This window comes from Hypanus sabinus, chromosome 11, assembly GCF_030144855.1.
Source record: "Hypanus sabinus isolate sHypSab1 chromosome 11, sHypSab1.hap1, whole genome shotgun sequence".
In the NCBI taxonomy this organism is placed as follows: Eukaryota; Metazoa; Chordata; class Chondrichthyes; order Myliobatiformes; family Dasyatidae; genus Hypanus; species Hypanus sabinus.
The window spans coordinates 96,181,351-96,204,562 of record NC_082716.1 but is presented as its reverse complement, the minus strand read 5'-3'; the positions used below and the strand labels follow the sequence as shown (position 1 = coordinate 96,204,562).

At 42.1% G+C, this 23,212-nt stretch overlaps 1 protein-coding gene across 7 annotated transcripts in view; it reads left to right on the top strand.

Moving 5' to 3' along the window:
* Positions 1 to 23,212, top strand: part of LOC132402205 (rab GTPase-activating protein 1-like) — a 570,990-nt gene that overhangs the window by 482,688 nt on the left and 65,090 nt on the right. Inside the window, exon 1 of one of the 7 annotated variants that reach the window (XM_059984935.1) lies at positions 14,246 to 15,399. The exons of 5 other annotated variants lie outside the window; for them this stretch is intronic. In XM_059984935.1, coding sequence (XP_059840918.1) covers positions 15,289 to 15,399 — 111 coding nt within the window. In that variant the 5' untranslated portion in view covers positions 14,246 to 15,288. Of the gene's footprint in view, positions 1 to 14,245; positions 15,400 to 23,212 lie in introns of those variants that run through there. One more of the 7 variants, XM_059984934.1, reaches the window with a different exon arrangement.

Here is a 23,212-nt window from a genome sequence, read left to right as displayed (position 1 = left end):
TTGTCTCCCTCTATTTTTCCCCATGCTCATAGGTGAGTCTCTGGCTGAATGTACTCCTGTGCCTAACCAGTACATTATGAAGTGGATGGGAGACATTGTCCAAGATGGCATGCAACTTGGACAGCATCCTCTTTACAAACACTACCGTCAGAGAGTCCAGTTCCACACCCACAACTTCACTAGCCTTACGAATGAGTTCGTTGATTCTGTTGGTGTCTGCTACTCTCAGCCTGCTACCCCAGCACACAACAGCAAACATGATAGTACTGGCCACCACAGACTCATAGAACATCCTCAGCATCGTCTGGCAGATGTTAAAAGACCTCAGTCTCCTCAAGTAGTAGAGGTGGCTCTGACCCTTCTTGTAGACAGCCTTGTGTTCTTTGGCCAGTCCATTTTATTGTCAATTTGTAGCCCCAGGTATTTGTAATCCTCCACCATGTCCACACTGACCCCTTGGATGGAAATAGGGGTCACCGGTGCCTTAGCCCTCCTCAGGTCCACCACCAGCTCCTTAGTCTTTTTCACATTAAGCTGCAGATGATTCTGCTCACACCATGTGACAATGTTTCCCACCGTAGCCCTGTACTCTGCCTCATCTCCCTTGCTGATGCACCCAACTATGGCAGAGTCATCAGAAAACTTCTAAAGATGGCAAGACTCTGTGCAGTAGTCGAAGTCCAAGGTGTAAATGGTGAAGAGAAAGGGAGACAGGACAGTCCCCTGTGGAGCCCCAGTGCTGCTGACCACTCTGACGCACAGTGTTGCAAGTGCACGTACTGTGATCTGCCAATCCATATTATTAATATCCTACCTGTAATTAGGTGACCAAAACTGCACACAATACTCCAAATTCGGCCTCATCAATGTCTTATACAACCTCACCATAACATTCCAATTCTTATACTCAATACTTTGATTTATAAAGGCCCATGAACCAAAAGCTCTCTTTACAACCCTGTCTACCTGTGACGCCACTTTTAGGGAATTATGTATCTGCATTCCCAGATCTCTCTGTTCTACTGCACTCCTCTGTCCTACTCCTTTCCTTTCTTGCTTTTTCCCATTCTGTAATCTGTCATTTAATCAGGTCTTCCTCACTTGGTCAAATTGCTTCATGATGCTTTGCAATTCTGAAGGCATATCAGTACTTATGCAGTAACATCGTCTGCACTGTTGTGTTGCAGGTTGTAAAAATCATGTTGAGGCTGCACTTGGAGTACTGTGTACAGTTTGGGTCATGCTTTCGTAAGAAAGGTGCACTTAAATTAAGCTGGAAAGAGTGCAGCGAAGATTTGCAAGTATGTTGCTAGGAATAGTGGGCTTGAGTTATTGGAAATTGGTCAGACTGGGTCTTTATTCCTTGGAATGCAGGAGATTGTGTGGTGACCTTCTAGAAGTATTTAAACTCATGAGAGGCATAGATAAGGTCAGTGTCTTTTGCCCAGGGCAGGGGAGTCCAGAATTAGAGAGCATACATTTAGGGTAAGAGGTGAAAGATTTAAAAGGTAGCTGAAGGACAGTGTTTTCATACAAAGGGTGGTGAGTATGTGGAATGAGCTGACTGAGGAAGTTGTACAACAGTATCATTCAAGAAGCACAGATAGGAATGTGGAAGGGCGGGTCTCGGAGGGGTATAGGGCAAATACAGGAAATTGGGGCTAGCTGGGTGGACACTGTGACCAACCTGCACTAGTTGGGCCAAAGGAACTGTTTTGTGCTTTATTGCTTTATGAGTCTGATCCTGAAAATTTTCTAACAGTATCTGGAATTCCTGATTAGGGTCTCATTTATAACTGTTAAAAATGAGCCTGCTGTGGAAAACTGATTGTTGACCAGATGTTGTGACCTAATTTACTGGATTTTTTTACCATCCTTCTAAGATCTACCCTGATGCGGTTTAAATTGCAAATAGATCTCTTTTAACACCAACTTTCATGGTCACAAAATGTCCTACAACCACTGAAATATTTTGGGTTGTTGACACAGTTTACCTTTGACCTAGTGTCTTCACCTCCCTTGCATTGGATTTTTAAGTCATTGAACTATTACTTGCCACTGACTAAAGCACTAAGTCCACCCTTATTCTGTAAAGATCTCCCAGTGGAATATCCTGGACAAAGCCAGAGGTGAGGCCCCATGAGTCTGCAGGACCTCCATCTTAGGGAGAACCTGAGCTAACCAGCTCCATCCATGAACTAGAAAAAATGACAGGTCAATATTAAAAACGCAATATTGGCGTTTCTTTGAATCAAAAATCCAGACCATTCAGACAAAAGCACTGGGTCACAGGTAAACATTACAAATGTATCAGTAACAACTACATCAACATAATTTTTGACATAAGGATTCAAAGTTAAAGTCAAGTTTATTGTCGTATGCACAAGTACATACATGTACAGGTTAATAAAAAGAAACTTGCTTTCAGTAGCATAACAGGCATTGAGCAATGTTCACAAGATAAATATAAACAAAATTATACATGAAAAAATATAGTTAGAACAAAAAAAAACAAAGTCCACTGTTGCTGTACCAAGGTAGTGATTAAGGTTGTACAAGTTGTTTTAAGAACTGAATGGTTGAAGGAAAGTAGCTGTTCTTGAACCTGATAGTGTTGGTGTTCAAGCTTCTGTACCTCCTGCCTAGTGATAGCTGTGAAATGGTGGAGCCCTTTGATAACTACTCAGACTATTAAAGATCAGTGAAGTTACTGAGTTGTTTAAAAAGTCATTTTAAAAACTGAAGAATTTAAAATAAAAACATCTATAAACTTAAACAATTTGAAAGAAACTTAAAAATGTTGAAACCTGCCTTAGATCCAGTAGCAGACCACTTTATGCGCAGCCTGTGAAGGAAGAGTCAGTGTGCCAGCTCCAGACACTGCAGGTTGTTCTGACAGGTTCTAGAGCTGGGGAAATGTCACAGCTTAAAGCTTAGCAATTCTACCCTTGAGAAGTAGCCATGAAAAGAATACTGCAAACAACTGTCAGAAATTCAGTACATCCCCAGTGGTATGTGAATGCCCCAGTCACACATGGAAAATCCTACTCGTCATCCTCGGGAGATGCTGTGGAATCCTCTTAGGAGTTTTGTCATGGGGAGGGATTAGAAGGTAGATAGAGAACTTGATTTATTATGTGCTGTGAGTTTGAAAAATGCAGTATCCTCTCTGACTTCTAAGAGCCACTAACTGGGGACTGCTTGGAGGAAAGGCAAGGAGAACCTCCAGTATCAAGAGCACAAAGGGACACTGTGTGAACAGAGTAAGGAGTGTTTCACTACGCATATTATCCTACCCACCTATCAAACTAGCCGAATCTTGTCCCACCCATTCCTTCATAGTCGCTTCAAAGCTAGAGAGGAAACAAATCACCCTTGATTCCCAGGGGCTGTCTGTTCTCCTGTGAGGTGCTTAGTGTAGCAGCAGCCACAAGGGGATAACTCTCTAAAGAGAAGCTTCCTTTGCATACCATTGGCCACAAAAATCACATGCTCATTATTTTGGAGCTGAAACTACTAAATTCTTAATGTTTGGTTTACATTGTAACACATGGCATCAATGCAGTATCAGCTGACTACATCCTTACCTTGTCTCTCACCTTCTAAGAACCGGGACACATGCTGCAGACCACAGAAGGTTAAATTTGAATAAGGATTTTTTTCCTTTGGTCACACTACAGACAGTAGTCACCAGGTTTATTCCACACCAGATCTAATGTACAGGTTATAGGGTTCCTAACGATTCATACAATCATTGAGTCATACAGCACAGAGAAAGGTCCTTTGCTACAACTCATCCATACCAATCAAGTTGTCCATCTACGCTAGTCTCATTTTCCCACATTTGGCCTGTATCCCTCGAAACTTTCCTATCCATATACCTGTCTAGTTGTTTCTTTAATGTTGTTATTGTACCTGCCTCAACCACTTCCTTAACCAGCTTGTTATTATATGCAACACCTTTTGCGTGGTAAACGTGCCTCTCTGGCCCCCTTTTATAATACCTAAGGCTTATGATTTAGATTCCCCAACCCTGTGAAAAAGACTGTGACTATCAATCCTACGAATGGCCCTCATAATTTTAGGAATCTCCATAAGGTCAACTTTCAGCCTCCTTCACTCATAAGGAAACAGGCCTACCCTATCTAGTAGCTCCTTGTAACTCAAGCCCTCCAGTCCCAGTAACCAGTAAATTCCTTTTGGATCTTTTATGGTGACTAGAACCACACCCAATTGGACAAGTATGATTACAGCAATGTCTTGTACAGATGTAACAAGGCATCCTGATTATTGTATTCAGTGCCCCAACTGATGAAAGCATGCATGACTACTGCCTTTTCCACTAGCCCCTTGCCGCTTTCACAAATTATGTACATCCTGATGAACCTTTTCCTCTCCTTCTCCAAAGCCTCTATATTCTTCCAGTAATGCAGCAGCCAGAACTAAACACAGTACTCCTAAATTAAAGAATAAAATAAATTAGTTGGAAACATATGTAACAAAGGTAAAATGATCAGAAATGTTATATGTTAAAATAAAGTTTAGAATAATAGTTACCTTCCTAATGAAAGCCTAAACAAGTTTTCAAATACTGGCTGAAAGCTGGGGCATCAGATGCAATTGGGGTCAGCACCCTACGCACTCCACCTGACCCTATGTTATGTCTAGGATGGAAAGTGAGTGGTGGATGCAGTTGCTGGCATGCTGGTTATAGCTTAGTCTGTGCCTGCCAATTACCTGAAACAGCAATGATCACTCTCCTCAGATGCTGAGTATTTCCTAGATTCCTTATTTTTGTTTTAAGTTTCCAGTAAATGTCATATTTGTCATTTGGATTGTTTAACACTCTAATCTAACTGCCAACAAAGTAGATGTTCCTTTATGAAATTTGACAAACTTGTACAATGTATGCATATAGCATGTCAAGTAATTAACAAAACTTGCCATGATCATTTTGGAATCACCAATTTGTCAGTGGTTGTTGGAAGAAATAAAGGCTAAATAAAACATTCAGTGTTTATATCATTAATAAGCTATGATAGAAACATTGACACATAGAAAACCTACAGCACAATACAGGCCCTTCGGCCCACAAAGTTGTGCCGGACATGTCCCTACCTCAGAAATTACTAGGGTTACCTATAGCCCTCTATTTTACCAAGCTCTTATAAAGCCTCTTAAAAGACCCTATCGTATCTGTCTCCACCACCATTGTCAGCAGCCCATTCCACGCACTCACCACTCTGAGTAAAAAAACTTACCGCTGACATTTCCTCTGTACCTACTCCCCAGCACCTTAAACCTGTGTCCTCTTGTGGCAACCATTTCAGCCCTGGGAAAAAGCCTCTGACTATCCGTACGATCAATGTCTCTCATCTTGCACACCTCTATCAGGTCACCTCTCATCCCCCTTCGCTCCAAGGAGAAAAGTCCAAGTTCACTCAACCTATTCTCATAAGGCATGCTCCCCAATCCAGGCAACATCCTTGTATATCTCCTCTGTACCCTTTCAATGGCTTCCACATCCTTACTGTATTGAGTTGACCAGAACTGAGCACAGTACTCCAAGTGGGGTCTGACCAGGTTCCTATATAGCTGCAACGTTACCTCTCGGCTCCTAAATTCAATTCCATGATTGATGAAGGCCAACACATCATAACCACAGAGTCAACCTGCGCAGCTGCTTTGAGCGTCCTAGGGACTCAGACCCCAAGATCCCTCTGACCCTCCACACTGCCAAGAGTCTTACCATTAATACTATATCTGCCATCATATACCTAACAAAATGAATTACCTCACAGGGGTTATCTGAGTTGAACTCCATCTGCCACTTCTTAGCCCAGTTTTGCGTCCTATCAATGTCCCGTTGTAACCTCTGACAGCCCTCCATACTATCCACAACACCTCCAACCTTTGTGTCGTCAGCAAATTTACTAACACACCCATCCACTGCTTCATCCAGGTCATTTATAAAAATCACAAAGAGTTGGGGTCCCAGAACAGATCCCTGAGGCACACCACTGGTGACCGAACCCCATGCAGAATATGACCCGTCTACAACCACTCTTTGCCTTCTGTGGGCAAGCCAGTTCTGGATCCACAAAGCAATGTCCCCTTGGATCCCATGCCTCCTTACTTTCTCAATAAGCCGTGCATGGAATACCTTAACAAATGCCTTGCTGAAAACCATATACACTACACCTATGGCTCTTCCTTGATCAATGTGTTTAGTCACATCCTCAAAAAATTCAATCAAGCTCATAAGGCCCTTGACAAAGCCATGCTGACTACTCCTGATCATATTATACCTCTCCAAATGTTCATAAATCCTGCTTCTCAGGGTCTTCTCCATCAGCTTACCAACCACTGAGGTAAGACTCACTGGTCAATAATTTCCTGGGCAAGAAACTCCCTTTCTTGAATAAATGAACAACATCCGCAACCCTCCAATCCTCGGGAACCTCTCCCGTCCTCATTGACGATGCAAAGTTCATCACCAGAGGCTCAGCAATTCTCTCCCTTGCCTCCCACAATAGCCTGGGGTACTTTTCCAGTGACTTAGCCAACTTCCAAGAGCTCCAGCACATCCTTTTTCTTAATATCTACATGCTCAAGCTTTTCAGTCTGCTGTAAGTCATCACTACAATCGCTAAGATCCTTTTCCATAGTAAAAGTATGCTGTTTGCTCTGGTTCCATACACACTTTCCCACTGTCACACTTGCTAAGTCCTATTCTTTGACGTTTTATTCTCTTGCTCTTCACATACTTGTAGAATGCCTTTGGGTTTTTCTTAATTCTGCCTGCCAGGCCTTCTCAATGGCCCCTTCTGGCTCTCCTAATTTCTTTCTTAAGCTCTTTCCTAGTAGCCTTATAATCTTCTAGATCTCTATCATTACCTGGCTCTCTGAACCTTTTGTAAGCTTTTCTTCTTGACTAGATTTATTACAGCCTTTGTACACCACGATTCCTGTACCCTACCATAACTTCTCTGTCTCATTGGAATGTACCTATACAGAGCTCTACACAAATATCCCCTGAATATTTGCCACATTTCTTCCATACTTTTCCCTGAGAACAGTATAAGCCTCCAATTTCCTGCCTGATAGCCTTATAATTCCCCTTAGTCCAATTAAACGTTTTTCTTACTTGTCTGTTCCTATCTCTCTCCAATACTGTTGTAAAGGAGATAGAATTATGATCACCATCTCTAAAATACTCTCCCACTGAGAGATCTGATACCTGACCAGGTTCATTTCTCAATACCAATTCAAGTACAGCTTCTCCTCTTGTAGGCTTATCTAAATACTGTGTCAAGAAACCTTCCTGAACACACTAAACAAACTGCACCCCATCTAAACCCCTTGCTGTAGGGAGATGCCAGTCACTATTTGGGAAATTAAAATCTCCCATCACAACAACTCTGTTATTTTTACACCTTTCCAGGATCTGTTTCCCTATCAGCTCCTCAATATCCCTGTTACTATTGGGCAGCCTATAAAAAAACACCCAGTAAAGTTATTGACCCCTTCCTGTTCCTAACCTCCACTCACAGACTCCGTAGACAATCCCTCCATGGTGTCCACCTTTTCTGCAGCCGTGACACTATCTCTGATCAATAGTGCCATGCCCCCACCTCTTTTGCCTCCCTCCCTGTCCTTTCTGAAGCATCTAAAACCCGGAACTTGAAGTAACCAATCCCGTCCCTGACCCATCTGTAATGGCCACCACATCATACCTCCAAGTACTGATCCACGCTCTAAGCTCATCCACTTTGTTCACAACACTCCTTGCATTACAATAGACACATCTCAAGCCTTCGGTCAGAGCACATCCCTTCTCTATCACCTGCCCATCTTCCCTCTCGCAGTATGATGTTCATAGTTTGTTCCTTAATTCCAAATATCTGAAATCAACAGCCAAAAGACACCATTTTTTGTCAAGTATCAATATGTCGTTCCAGCAAAGAATATGATTTGTAAGATTAGTCAGCACATTTTCTAACATTCGCTGTACCAGCAGTTATGGTTGAAATGACAATAAAAGTTGACTTGACTTGACTTGAAATGTTGCAGAAGTACTGTTTATGGAACAATGCCATTGGAAAATTGCAAGTTTGAAGGCGTAGAGTTAGAGAAATGGAAATTAAGATTGAGTTCCAATTATCTGCAGTTGACATATTTGTCAGCTTGCATAAGGTTACTAAGTGACTTGGGTTACCCCTATGCAATTTTGGAACAAGGCACTGATGCTGCTGCTAGGAAATCCCAAGGAGTACAGAGGAGAAACACCAGTGAGACAATAAAAGGATGGTTCATCCATTCAGCTGTTGCAACCTCTGCACAAACTCTGTTTGTATGATGTATCTAGAGAGAAGTCACAGGGAATTTTTTGGTTTATCCCTCAGTTTCCAAAGTAAATGCCCTACATGCTAATTTGGCCTTCTAGTTTAATAGTCTTAATTGAAACAAGATGTTTGGCCTTTAGTTGAACTCCGCAAGCAGACTTGAAGCACTTTTAATGCATTCCAAACTTCCTTTCAACCTACTTCTGAACTTTGTTCGGAAAATGGAAGCTGAAAGTTAATCAAGATGGTGGTTGGGGAGGGGCAGATTGGTCAAACAGAAACCTTTTTAGAAGCCATCTTTGGAAACTCAAAGCCATTGGCTGTTTTTGCTGTCAGGAAGTCAAATGGCTAAAAGAGAAAAGCAGTTCTTGTGTTAATGAAGGTGAATATGGGAATGTTTTAATAATTAAAGTCGACTTGTAAACAGAATACCTCAAAGTCACTCATGACTTTGGGAGGCTGGTGGAAGCAGATATGATAGTGGCATTTCAGAAGCATGAGAATGCGGGCAGTTGAGGGATATGAGTTGTGCAGGCAAATGGGGCTAGTTTAATTTGGCCTTATGTTCAGCACAAATACAGTGAGCTGATGATACCAGTAGATTTGCAGGTAAGTGTTGCTTCACCTGGAAAGACTGTTCAGTGCCCTGAATGGAGTTGAAGGAAGAGATGAATAGGCAGGTGTGGCAGTTCTTCCACTTGCAGTGATAAGTACCAGGAGGAAGATTAGTGGTGAGGGACAAATGGACAAGGATGGAGAAAGTGAGCCCTGCGGAAAGTGGAATTATGGGGAGGGAATAGATGTGTTTGGTGGTAGGATCCTGTTAAAGGTAGTGGAAATTCTAGAGAGTGATGTGCTGGATGGCGGCAGCTCATGGGGTGGTAGGTAAGGACAAGAAGAACACTATTCCTGTTAAGGCAGATGAGGTAAGTGCAGCTGTCCGAGGAGTGCAGGAGATTCATGTGAGGGTTGCGTCAATTTTGGAGGAAGGAAAACCCTGTTCTTTGATTTTGTAGAAAGGAAAGACTCATACTGGGAGCAGAAGCAGTGGAGCGAAGAAACTGTGAAAAGGGAATGTCATTTTTATAGGTGGCTGGGTGGGAAGAAGTATAGTCAAGATATTTGTGAGACAGTAACTTTATGGAAGATATTGGTAGACAGTTTGTCCCCAGAGGTGTAGACAGAGAAATCTAGAAAGCAAAGAGAAGTATCGTAAATTGATGGGCTCAGCATCAGTGCATGAAGCAGCACCAATATAGCGCAGAAAGTGTTGGGGAGCATTACTGGCAAAGGCTTGGAAAATGGACTGTTGTACATAGCCAGCAAAATGGCAAGCATTGCTGGAGCCCATACAAGTGGCCATGGCTATCCACTGGTTTTGAATACAGCGGGAGGAGCAGAAAGAGAAATCACTGAGTATGAGAACCACTTCTACCAGACGAAGGAGAGTGGTGGAACTGGTTTGGTCTGTTGTCAAGAAAAGTGGAAAGCTTTAAAGCCTTCTTGACAGGGGATAGAGACTGGACATCTGTGGTGAAAATGAGGTGATCTGAGCTAGGGAATTGGAAGTTGGTGAAGAGATAGAGAGCATAGCTGAATTACTTATTGCAGGATACCCAGCCTCTGACTGTTCATGTAGTCACATTTATTGCGTGTCTGAATACTCTGTAAGACGATAAAAAATGGGAGCAGAATTAGGCCGTTTGGCCCAAACAAATCTTTTCCACCATTTCAGCATGGCTGATCCAATTTTCCTCTCAGCCCCAATAAGAACATAAGAAATTGGAGCAGGAGTAGGCCATCCAGCCCATCGAGCCTGCCCCACCATTTAATAAGTTCATGGCTGATCTGTCCCTAAGCTCAGCTCCATCTACTTGCCTTTTCCCCATAACCCTTAATTCCCTTACTATGTAAAAACCTATCTAACTGTTTCTGGTTCTTAAATATATTTAATGAAGAAGCCTCAACTGCTTCCCTGGGCAGAGAATTCCACAGATTCACCACTCTTTGGCTAAAGAACTATCTTCTCATCTCCATTCTAAAAGGACACCGCTCTATTCTGAGGCTGTGTCCTCTGGCCTTAGATTCTACCATTGTAGGAAACTTCAGTTGTTGGTAAGTTGATGGAGAAGATCCTGAGAGACAGGATTTATGAACATTTGGAGAGGCATAATATGATTAGGAATAGTCAGCATGGCTTTGTCAAAGGCAGGTCGTGCCTTACGGGCCTGATTGAATTTTTTGAGAATGTGATAAACATATTAATGATGGTAGAGCAGTAGATGTAGTGTATATGAATATATGGTAGTGTATGTAGCAGTATATGTAATGTTTAGTGTAGTGCAAGGCATTTGATAAGGTACCCCGTGCAATGCTTATTGAGAAAATAAGGAGGCATAGGATGCAAGAGGAAATTGCTTTGTGGATCCAGAACTGGCTTGCCCACAGAAAGCAGAGTGGTTGTAGACAGGTCATATTCTGCATGGAGGTCGGTCACAAATGGTGTGCCTCAGGGATCTGTTCTAGGATCCCTACTCTTTGTGATTTTTATAAATGACCTGGATGAAGAAGTGGATGGGTGGGTTAGTAAATTTGCTGATGACACAAAGGTTGGAGGTGTTGTGGATAGTATGGAGAGCTGTCAGAGGTTACAGCGGGACATTGATAGGATGCAAAACTGGGCTGAGAAGTGGCAGATGTGAGTTCAACCCAGATAAGTGTGAGGTAATTCATTTTGGTAGGTCAAATATGATGACAGAATATAGTATTAATGGTAAGACTCTTGGCAGTATGGAGGATCAGCGGGATCTTAGGGTCCGAGTCCATAGGACGCTCAAAGCAGCTGTGCAGGTTGACTCTGTGGTTAAGAAAGCATACGGTGCATTGGCCTTCATCGATCATGGGATTGAGTTTAGGAGCTGAGAGGTAATGTTGCAGCTATATAGGACCCTGGTCAGATCCCACTTGGAGTACTGTGCTCAGTTCTGGTCGCCTCACTATAGGAAGGATGTGGAAACCATAGAAAGGGTGCAGAGGAGATTTACAAGGATGTTGCCTGGATTGGGGAGCATGTCTTATGAGAATAGCTTGAGTGAACTCATCCTTTTTGCCTCGGAATGATGGAAGATGAGAGGTGACCTGATAGAGGTGTATAAGATGATGAGAGGCATTGATCCTGTGGATAGTTAGAGGTCTTTCCCCAGGGCTGAAATAGCTAGCACAAGAGAGCATAGTTTTAAGGTGCTTGGAAGTAGGTACAGAGGAGGTATCAGGGGTAAGTTTTTTTACTCAGAGAGTGGTGATTGCGTGGAATGGGCTGCTGGCAACGGTGGTGGAGGTGGATATGATAGGGTCTTTTAAGAGACTCCTGGACAGGTATATGGAGCTCAGAGAAATACAGGGCTATGGGTAACCCTAGGTAATTTCTCAGGTAAGGACATGTTCGGCACAGCTTTGTGGGCCAAAGGGCCTGTATTGTGCTGTAGGTTTTCTGTGTTTCTACCTCCTTGCCACATGCACTCTATTGAGGCCTTTCACCATTCAATAGGCTTCAATAAAGTCACCCCTCATTTTTCTGAATTCCAGTGAATACAGGCAAAGGGCAATCAAACACTTGATATGACAAGCCATTCAATCCTGGAATCATTTTCGTGAACCTCCTTTGAACCCTCTCCAGTTTCAGCACATCCTTCCTAAGATAAGGGATCCAAAACTACTCATAATTCACTCACTTGTCTCCTACTGAGGTTTGAGGAGTGAAACTCAAACTGAGCCTTAGTGAGTAGCTTATTGGTATGTACTATATATCCTGTCAGTGACAGACGCTTTTGTTTTGCTCATGATTAAGACCAGACTAATTGAGTAGTAATTGGCCAGTTTGAATTAGTTCTGAATTCTTGTGAATGGAACATGCATAGACAGCTTCCAAATTGAGGGGTAGATGCCAGTATTGTTATTGGATCGAAGCAGCTTGGCTAGAAGTACAGCTTATTCTGAGCACAGGTTTTCAGTTCTACAGTTGGGATTGTTATATCCAGGCTCTCAGCTACTTATTGAAATTTTGTGGAGTCAGAGTTTCCAGCCCAAAAACTAACCTTGGGTGTTTTCCTGATCTAGTCGCATTTGCTGGGACTCAAGAGACTGAGAATGGAAAGAGGTTGAGCAGCTTTGGACTTTATTTGTTGGAGCATGGGTGAAAGAAGTTTGATTTTATATGGATGTATAGAATAATTTAAGATAGTTTAGTGTCATTTCTAGTACATAAGTGTAACAAAATAATTGTTACTCCAGATTGGGTCAGCACAAAAATAACGTAATCATAAAAATACACACAATACATACAAATGCATAAAATAGCTTATAAACATAGATTGATTACATGTCCATAAAGTGACACCAGGCACAGGAGTATCTGTACAGAAGGTGGCTGACATGAAATGATAAAGCAGTGGTGGTTTGGGGTGTAGAGGGTGGAGATATTGAACACCCTTACTAGTTGGGGTAAATAACTGTTTTTGAATCTGATGGTCCTGGTGGAGATGTTACACGACTTCGGTGGGAGTGAGACAAACAGTCTGAGCAGGGTGTGTGGAATCCATATTGATGCTACTGGCCCTTTTCTGTATACATACCCTTAAACTTTTGCTCCTTAACTCTCAACTCATGTCCTCTTGTTTGAATCTTCCCCACTCTCGATGGAAAAAGCCTATCCACGTCAACTCTGTCTATCTCTCTCATAATTTTAAATACCTCTATCAAGTTTTCCCTCAACTTTCTACGCTCCAAAGAATAAACACCTAACTTGTTCAACCTTTCCCTGTAACTTAGGTGCTGAAACCCAGGTAACATTCTAGTAAATCTTCTCTGTACTCTCTCTATTTTGCTGACATCTTTCCTATAATTTGGTGACCAGAACTGTACACAATATTGCAAAAAGCATTACTGGAGAGTTGAGCAGGGAGTCTGGGCTGACATTCACCACGGTAGCATAGGCTCTTACATCTTAATACAGAGTTCAGAGTTCAATCCTGGTGTCCTCTGTAAGGAGTCTCTGTATGTCCACACTGGAATGCATGGGTTTTCTTTGGGGATCCGGTTTCCTCCCAGAGTCCAAAGACATACTGTTTGGTTAATTCATTGGTTGATGTAAATTGTCCCGTGATTAGGTTAAGGTTAAATGGTGGTTGTCAGTGGTGCAGCTCGAAGGGTCGGAAGGGCCTATCCCACACTGTATCTCTAAATAAATGTGGTAGTGAAGGAGTGCTGCATTAGTGGAGATGCTGATATGCAGATGAGATGTTAATCTAACGCAATGTCATGTGATTATTATATAAAGTCCTTCATCACTATAACAAAGAGAAGCAAAAGCATCATGCCCAGATTCCTTGCTAATATTCATAACTAAAACAGAATGTTACATTATGAGAGCTTGTTGATTGAAAATTGGTAGCTGTATTACAACAATTAAAATTTTCACTTGCTGATCAAGTACTACAGAACATGCAGAAATAGTGACAGGCATTAAATAAATGCATATTCTTAATACTTCAGACCTTGGCAAATTGTCCTGTAACAGAACTACTAATCCTTATCCTAACTTAGTCTGTATTAAGCAATACTTTTGTCTTGACTCTCCTCCCCGTAAAACAAATCTATTAAGTGGATTAATGGGCATGCAATAAAGTGTTACCTAATTAATGTCAGATGCATTTCACATTGGATTTCTCTGCATGCCTTTGTCTGTTAGAGAAACCAGTAATACCTCTGACTGTGGGTTTTGTCACTGCACACCAAGTAGGGCCACTCCTCAGTCAGTACTGCTGCTCATTAACCTGCCCTTGGGAGCTGGAGGACTGAAGCAAGCCACTCCTTAAAAACAGCACGTGAATTGATTAGGAATGCAGGGCATCTGAAGCTTCCTTTCTATCGTTGCCACTTCCTGGTTCATACAGTGAGTGTATAAACTATAGTCAGCTCTGGAGGAGAGAGAGAGAGAGAGAGAGAGAGGTGTGTGTGCTTTGTGGAACAGGTGCCTTGAAAATCAACGAGGAAAAATTCTGAAATCAGCAAACAATTTGTCTCTCTTGAAGGACCTGTTATTCCCCTGGAGGGACTTAAAGGTATTTACAAGAACTAGTCAACTGGATTCAACTGCACATGCTCGAATCTAAAATCCAAATGACACCTGCAACGGCTGCAGTCTGAAGCAGGAAGTAGTCGACTGATTCTGTGGCTTCCCTGGAGTGAATTGCCTTTTGGTTGTGCTACGTATATTTTTTGTTGAAAAACAAGGACTGAGCGTGAAGAACCTTGGAGTGTTTGTGTGCGAAAATGAGTGTGTCAGAGGACTTCCTCTGAAGCCTTCGCTTTCAGGGTTGCTGCCCTAGAAACCTATTCAAATGCAAATGTACAAGGTATCACTCTTGAATATCTAAATGTTCTGCAAGTCGTGTTCCTTCAGGGAATAATGAAGACATCAAGGTAACGGAGCGTGCAGAAGTTACACTCAGCCCTCCCATCAGCAGAAACAAGCAGGAAGTGGTCAGCACACTGAAGTCAAGGATCTCCCTTTCATTGGGCCCGCTTATCTCGAGAGAAGAAGATGCGTTTCATCACTCTCTGACTTCCAGAATGTTTACAGAGAATTGGGATCAGGCACAGGTGGAGAAAGAGAGAGTGAGTCGATAGTTAATGGGGCCAGCTTTGCAGAGGTCTCAGCTGCCACCAATGGAGCTCTGTGCACTCAGTGATAATGGAATCTGACCCGTAGCTCACTCTTCAAGTAGGAAGAGGGACGGATTTTAATTAGCTTGTCACCACAATTAGTTTCGGAACAAAGTGGATGCAGTGTGGACTCTTCATTCTGTTACAAACTTTCCCTGCATTCAGGGGGGACATTCTCTTATTTATTTAATTTATTTTTATTTAACATTTTGCATCCAAGATGATGGAAGAAGTTTCTATAACAGTAGCCTACGATGCTCATGTCTTCAGCCAGATGGATGAAGAGGACACCTTGGCTAGCATGGTCGCAGTCACAAAGCCTAAGGCCATGGTAGGTTGATGCAAGCATAGCTTGGTCAGTAAGGCAGAGCAGGAGCCAAGGAGGCAATTTACGGTGAGATGGGGTGTGAAAGATGCCCCCAGTACTCTGTGCTTTCAATTTTTTTCTCTTAATTACAAATGTATTTCAACTGTGGTTAGGAACCTCTTGGGCATCCCAAACTCCTCCTTCATTCCCCTGTACTCCAGTAGCCCCAACTCTAGTTTCTATTTATGATGTAATTCTGTAGAGGCAATGTTGTGGGAGTCCTGATTCAGTTGGGGGTGGTGGTGGTGGGGTCACAATTTAATTGTGGCAGTTGAAGAATATGAATTCAGAAATGAAAAGCTGCAGTCAGTAAAATTGACTGTGAAATGGTCAGATTCACCAGAAAGAAAATCCATTATCGTTAGGTGAGACAGTGCATATGTAATCAGTCTTGCACCCTTTGAGTTGCCTCGGAAGTCACCCATCAGTTCAGCCACAGACAAGTTCTGGCCTTAGCAATAATGCCCACTTTAGTTTACGGACAGTTGAGACCCCGAATGGAGGTAAGGGAGGAGGTGAATATGCAAGGATATGGGCCAGGAGGGAGATTAGTGAGGAAAGATAAATGGACAAGGGAACCACAGGGAGAGCAATACCTACAGAAAGCACAGAGTGAGAGGAAGGTAAAGATGTGTTTGGTGTAGGATCCCATTGAAGATGGCGGGAAGTTGTGGAGAACGATGTGTTGAATGCAGGATACTTAAGGGGTGGACAAAGGGTCTCAGCCCGAAACGTCGACAGTGCTTCTCCTTATAGATGCTGCCTGGCCTGCTGTGTTCCACCAGCATTTTGTGTGTGTTGTTTGGATTTCCAGCATCTGCAGATTTCCTCATGTTTGCTACTTAAGGGTTCAGGTAATATCTGCAGGACTGAGTTTAGCCTTTTTGGTGGATGAACTTATTTGATGAGAGGTCATTACCCAAAAATATTAACTGTTATCCCATATATTCTGCCTGACTTTCAGATAAGTTCCAAGGGTTCAGATGTTTCAGTACTTTAGAGGATAATACCAAGAAAAGTGAATGCCATCTATAAGAATTAATGTATTCCGGAGGTGGTTACAAAATGCAGCTGTTGAGATGATTTCATTAACCCACTTCATGGATTTAGTTGCACATAGAGTTATAAGCACAGAAACAGGCCCTTTAGATCATAAGACCATAAGACATGGGAGCAGAATTAGGCCATCTGGCCCATCGAGTCTGCTCCACCATTCAATCAAGGTTGATATTTTTTTCCTCCTCCTCAACCCCAGTTCTCGGCCTTCTCCCTTTTGATGCCATGTCCAATCTCCAATCTCCTTAAATACACCCAGTGACCTGGCCTCCACAGCTGGACATGGCAACAAATTCAGCAAATTCACCACCCTTTGGCTAAAGAAATGTCTCTGCATCTCTGTTTTGAAAAGGCGCCCCTCTATCCTGAGGCTGTGCCCTCTTGTCCTAGACTCTCCCACCATGGGGAAACATCCTTTCCACATCTAGGCCTTTCAACATTCGAAAGGCTTCAATGAGATTTCAAACACCTCCCCCCACCCCATCCTTCTGATTTCCAGCGAGTACAGATCCATCAAACATACCTTGTATGATAACTCTTTCATTCCTGGAATTATCCTTGTGAACCTCCTCTGGACTCTCTCCGATGCCAGCACATCTTTTCTATGATGAGGGCCCAAAGCTATTCACAGTACTCAAGGTGAGGCCTCACCAGTGCTTTATAAAGCCTCGGCATCACATCCTTGCTCTTGTATTCCAGAGCTCTTGAAGTGAATGCTAACATGACAACTGACTCAACCTACAAGTTAACCTTCAGGGTGTTCTGCAGGACTTCCAAGTTCCTTTGCATTTCAGATTTTTGGATTTTCTCCCTGTTTAGAAAATAGTCCCACATATTTATTTCTACCACCAGTGCATGACCATGCATTTTCCAACATTTCATTTGCCACTTTCTTGCCATTCTCCTAATCTGTCTAAGTCCTTCTGCATCCTACCTGTTTTCTCAACACTACCTGCCCCTCCACCATTCTTCATATCATCTGCAAACTTGCCAACCTTTAGCCCATCTCTTCCATGGCAACCAAGTCTATTTGAGTTTGCCTCATTCTCCCATGTCTGGTCCATATCACTCTAATTATTTTCTATCCATATACCTGTCTAAATATCTTTTAAACATAATAATTGTACCCACCTCTACCCACCTCCTTTGGCAGCTCATTCCAAATACCCACCATCCTATGTATGAGAAAACTTGACACTCCAGTCCCCTCTAGATTTATCCCCTTTTGCTTTAAACCTATATAATTTAGACTCCCCTATGCTGGGAAAAAGACTATAACCATCTCCCCCTCATGATTTTGTAAACCTCTATAAAGGTCACCTTTCAATATCCTAGGCTTTAGGGAAAACAATCCCAGTTTACTAACCTCTCTTTAGCTCAAGTGCCACTAGAGACTAGAAATGGAAAATGCTTTTCTCTTTGAGACCTCATCAAAAGTGTTACTTAGTAAGATCAGGCAAGACATTGGTAAATAATGGTTAGCAATGGTCACAACACTGAGTGATAGAGTGGATATTCTCTTTTTCACCTCCAAAGTAAAACACAGCCAGAAATCTGAAATAAAACTAACAGTACTAGAAGTCCTCAGCATGTCAGGCAGCATCAGTGCAAAGTGAAGCTGAATTAAATTTTCGGGTTAATACCCCTTCATTAGAACTGGGCAAAAAAAGGTTTGAGAGTATGTCTCGATCTGCTTCGTAACTGAGGAGAGATGAGAAGGTGACAAGCGGGACAAATTGAATGATAGTACAGGGTGCTTAAGGGATTAGTGGTGAAGAATTGTTCTACAGGAAGAGTGATTGGGGGGGGGAGCAGAATAATTGATTGAAATAATTAGATTGAAAATGACTAATGCCAGAAATGTTTTACCTAGAATTTTAGTTCATAGTTGAGCCAGAAAGTGATAATTGTGCAGAATCAGAAGATGAACTGCTGTTCCTTGCATTTGTGTCAGCTTTGTTGGAATGTTGGAAGACAGAGGTCAGAGTGGGAAGAATTAAATTACAGTAACTGGAAGGAAAGGCACTGATATTTATATTGCTTTTCTCAGAATGACTCAGCTAAAGAAATACTTATGAAATTGTTGTCGTTGTCATATTGTGGCATTTATGCATGACCAAGTTTCGTTGACAGCTGTGTGACAGTGACCCATGTAAAACCTTTCCTCTGGTGCCATATAACTTCTACATCACCCTCTCTACCTGGGACACAACTTTCATGTTGATGTGAAGCAATCTCCAAAACAACGACAGAAGATTGTGTTACTGCAGTCCCACTCCAGTTCATGGGTACCAAGCTCTATGCTCACAGCCCACGGTCACAGATTTCTCACATATTCCACAGAGGTTCAGACACAGCTGGGACTGTAGCAACAGAATTTCTCTGCTAGGCAACACAGCTTAGGTAACAAAGCTATATGCAGCCACAACAATAACTAGAGTTGTGGAATACATTTGAATGAGAATACACTATAAGAGTCTACGAGGAGAGTCTGGTGAATAACTCCAACAGCAATTTCTGTTTTGTTTCCATCCCAATTACTACCTTGTTTATCAATTATAATAACCCCAACACCAGCCTAAATAAAAGTACTCTGCACAATCTAGAGATTGAAACTGAATCTTTAATCTGAAAATATATTGACACACACTCCTGGGGATTAACTGTGCAAAATTCTTACACTTGCATTCCATTTACTATGTTTAAAGTAACCGGGTAACCTGGTTTCTTTGTTGTGGTTGACTGATATTTGGACTGTGTGGTTAATGATTCTTTTATACTTGGCTTTTAGGGTGGAGTTAAGTTAAAGGCAGGACAACAACTTAGTAGTGGGTGAATTGCAATCAATTTCTTAATCATGGTGTCCTTACAATTTCACTTGTTTGTTAGTGAGGCATTTTCTTTCCAGGAATTACCTACTCTGCTGTCCTGAATTTTAATATGAAGTTGCTGCCATTAACTGTTTATGTAAAATGGTCTTACGGTTAGTTACGACATACTAAAGTTCTTGGTAGGAAATGGGGGAGCCAAAACTCAGTATCGTTATTGTGACATAGTTTATATGTCTATGATTCTGTATTGAGTCATGAAACAATAGAGTGGACTTATCAAGCTTAAACTACATATGTAAAGCAGAGACCCTTGGCTACTGATCAAACCCTCATATCTCTCTCCTCATCACATCTGCAAGACTCAATTGACAGTACTCTTCCCTAATTGCCCTATAGTGAGTAGATCCTCAGCACTGCACCACTGCCTCAAATGCAGTAAAAGGCACCACTTTCCCTCACAGGTGGATGCTAAAGATACCAAGGCAGTGTTCTGAGGGAGTCTTTTATCACAGAGAACAGATGGTCTTGCTATGTCTGTCACATTGCTTGTTTTGGCAGATCACTGAATCAAACTTTCCTGCATATTTGTTTATAATACAATGGTGACTTTATTTTCTCTGCTGTGGGGATCACTGCATGATTAGTTGCTCATCTGTAATTGCCCAGAGCTAGTGGTGGTGGTCCATCCCTTTGAAATATTGTGGCTTGTGTTCATCATAGTCCATCTCTGTAGAAGACACATTCTGCAACACAGTTACATAGAGTGGTAATTAACTAGCCCTATGCTGAATGGTGTGAGGTTCGACTGTACGCTCAAGTTAAGTGTGGAGTATTTCACCTTTTCATCCTGGATTCTGCCTTGATGATGGAAAGGTTTGGTATGTCATGAGGTGGTTTTCTCTCTGCAAGTGCCACTGGAAGTTTTCTTGATTTTCAGACACTGCTCTGAAGGGCCCTTGTTTAATGCATTTAAATAATATATGTGTTACTCAAGTGTCAGGCCTAAGTCCAACCTACCCTTGATATTCGGTGGCATTATCTTCACATGTGTTCCACCATTAACATCCTGGGGTAAACTGTTAACCAGAAATATATCTGGACCAATACTGACTATAAGAACACATCAAAGACTGGCAATCAATGGTAAGTGACACAACTCCTAACATCCAAAGCCTTTGTCATCTATAGTTACTGTACAAAAGTCTTAAGCACACCTAAGGCACCTAAGACTTTTGCACAGCATTATATTTGTCAACATGGTGAGGAGAACAAGTTTGTAAATATGGTGGGAACAAAGGATATTGGGAATGGTGAGGGTAGAGCGCTGTGGGAGAGGTGTGGGACAGATGGCAGAGAAGAAGTGCCAGGGACGGGGTGGAGCAGGCGCGAATACACCTGACCCTGAGACAAAAGGCAAGGTAATTTGATTGCAAGCAATTGGTTTGTTGATCATTACAGAATGTCCCGCTCATGCTTCCCACTCCCTTCCCCTTTTCATATCCATGATTCCCCTCTCCCTGTCCTCTCCCCGCTCTCAGTCCACAATAGAGACTCATGGTTTCTAAGGGAGAGGAGATCACTAAACAAATTGCTATCCATTATGGACAATCTGGCACATCCTCTCCATGACCTTCTGAATAAGCAGTAGAGCACCTTTCGAACAGACTCATTCAGCTCTGTTGTCATAAGGATTGGTACAGAAAATCTTTCCTACCAAATGCAATAAGCATATACAGGTCCATCTCTATGTGACAGGAGAAAACATATCATAGTACAATAGTTTAATAGTCATTCTTACTAGTTTTATACACTTAATGCACATTGGTAAATTATTATTGTATATGTTATTATTCTGTACTTTATTATTAGTTAAATGTGTACACTGTTATTAAAGAAATTTCTCTGCATCTCTGTTTTGAAAGGGTGCTCCTCAATCTGGAGGATGTGCTCCCCTGTCCTAGACTTTTCCACTAGGGAAACATCCTTTCCACATCTACTGTGTCTAGGCCCAACTTTCAACATTTGAAAGGTTTCAAATGAGATTCCCCCCCCCTCATCTTTCTGAAATCCAGTAAGTACAGACCCAGAGCCATCAAACATTCCTCATATGATAACCCTTTCATTCCTGGAATCATCCTTGAGAACCTCCTTTGTACACTTTACAACGCCAACACATCTTTTCTAGGATAAGGGGCCCCAAAACTGTTCACAATACTCAAGTGAGGCCTCACCAGTGCTCTATAAAGCCCTAGCATCACATCCTTGCTCTTGTAATCTAGACCTCTTGAAATGAATGCTAACATGGCATTTGCCTTCCTCACCACCAAATCAACCTACAAGTTAACTTCCAGGGCATTCTGCACAAAGACTCCCAAGTCCCTCTGCATCTCAGATTCATGGATTTTCTCCCCATTTAGAAAATAGTCCGCTCATTTATTTCTACTACCAAAGTGCATGACCATGCATTTTCCAATATTGTATTTTGTTTGCCACTTTCTTGCCCATTCTCCAAATCTGTCTAAGTCCTTCTGCATCCTATCTGTTTCCTCCACACTACCTGCCTCTCCACCAATCCTCATATCATCTGCAAACTTGACAACGAAGCCATCTATTCCATCGTCTAAATCATTTATATACAGCATAAAAAGGAGTAGCCTCAACACCAACACCTGCGGAACACCACTAGTCACTGGGAGCCAACCAGTAAAGGATCTTTTTATTCCCAATCGCCGCCTCAAACCAATCAGTCAATGCTCTAACCATGTTAGTAACTTTCCTGGAATACCACGGGCTCTTAACTTGGTAAACAGCCTCATGTGTGGCACTTTGTCAAAGGCCTTCTGAAAGTCCAAATATACAATATCCACTGTATCCCCTTTTTCTATCCTACTTGTAATCTCTTCAAAGAATCCCAGCAGGTTCATCAGGCAGGATTTTCCCTGAAGGAAACCAATGTGACTTGGTACTATCTTGTCCTGTGTCACCAAGTACTCCATCACCTCATCTTAACAATCGACTCAGCCCACTTCTTCCCAGCCACTGAGGTCAGGCTAACTGGTCTATAATTTCCTTTCTGCTGCCTTCCTCCTTTCTTGAAGAGTGGAGTAACATTTGCAATTTTCCAGTCCTCTGGCACCATGTCAGAGTCCAGTGATTTTTGAAAGATCAAATTTAATGGCACCACAATCTCTACACTACCTCTTTCATAACACTAGGATGTAGCTCCTCTGGTCCTAGTGACTTATGTACCTTTAGGTCTTTCAGGTTTTTGAGCACCCCTCTTGTAACAGTAACTGTAGCCACTTCTCTTCTTTCACACACTACAACATCAGGCATACTGCTAGTGTCTTCCACAGTGAAGAATGACACAAAATGCTTATTTACTTAATCAGCCATCTCCTTATCCCCGGTTGTTATTTCTCCTGTCTCATTTTCTAGCGGTCCTATATCCACTGTCATTTCTCTTTTATTTTTAACATACTTGGAAAAAACCTTTACTATCCACTCCCACTTTTAATGTTATTTGCTAGCTTGATTTCATATTTCATCTTTTCCCTTCTAATGATTTTTTAGTTGCTCTCTGCAGGTTTTTTTAAAAAAACTTCCCAATCCTCTGTCTTCCCACTAGTTTTTCTTTGTTGTATGTCCTTTCTTTTGCTTTTACATTAGCTTTGATTTCCCTTGTCAGCCACAGTTGTACTATTTTACCATTTGAGTACAGTCGGCCCTCCTCATCCGCAGATTCTGCACGCGCAAATTCAACCAACCGCAGATTGCGAAAACCCGGAAGTGCTCTTCCAGCATCTACAGACTTTTCTTTCTTGTCATTATTCCCTAAACAATGCAGTATAACAACCATTTTACATAGCATTTACACTGTATTAGGTATT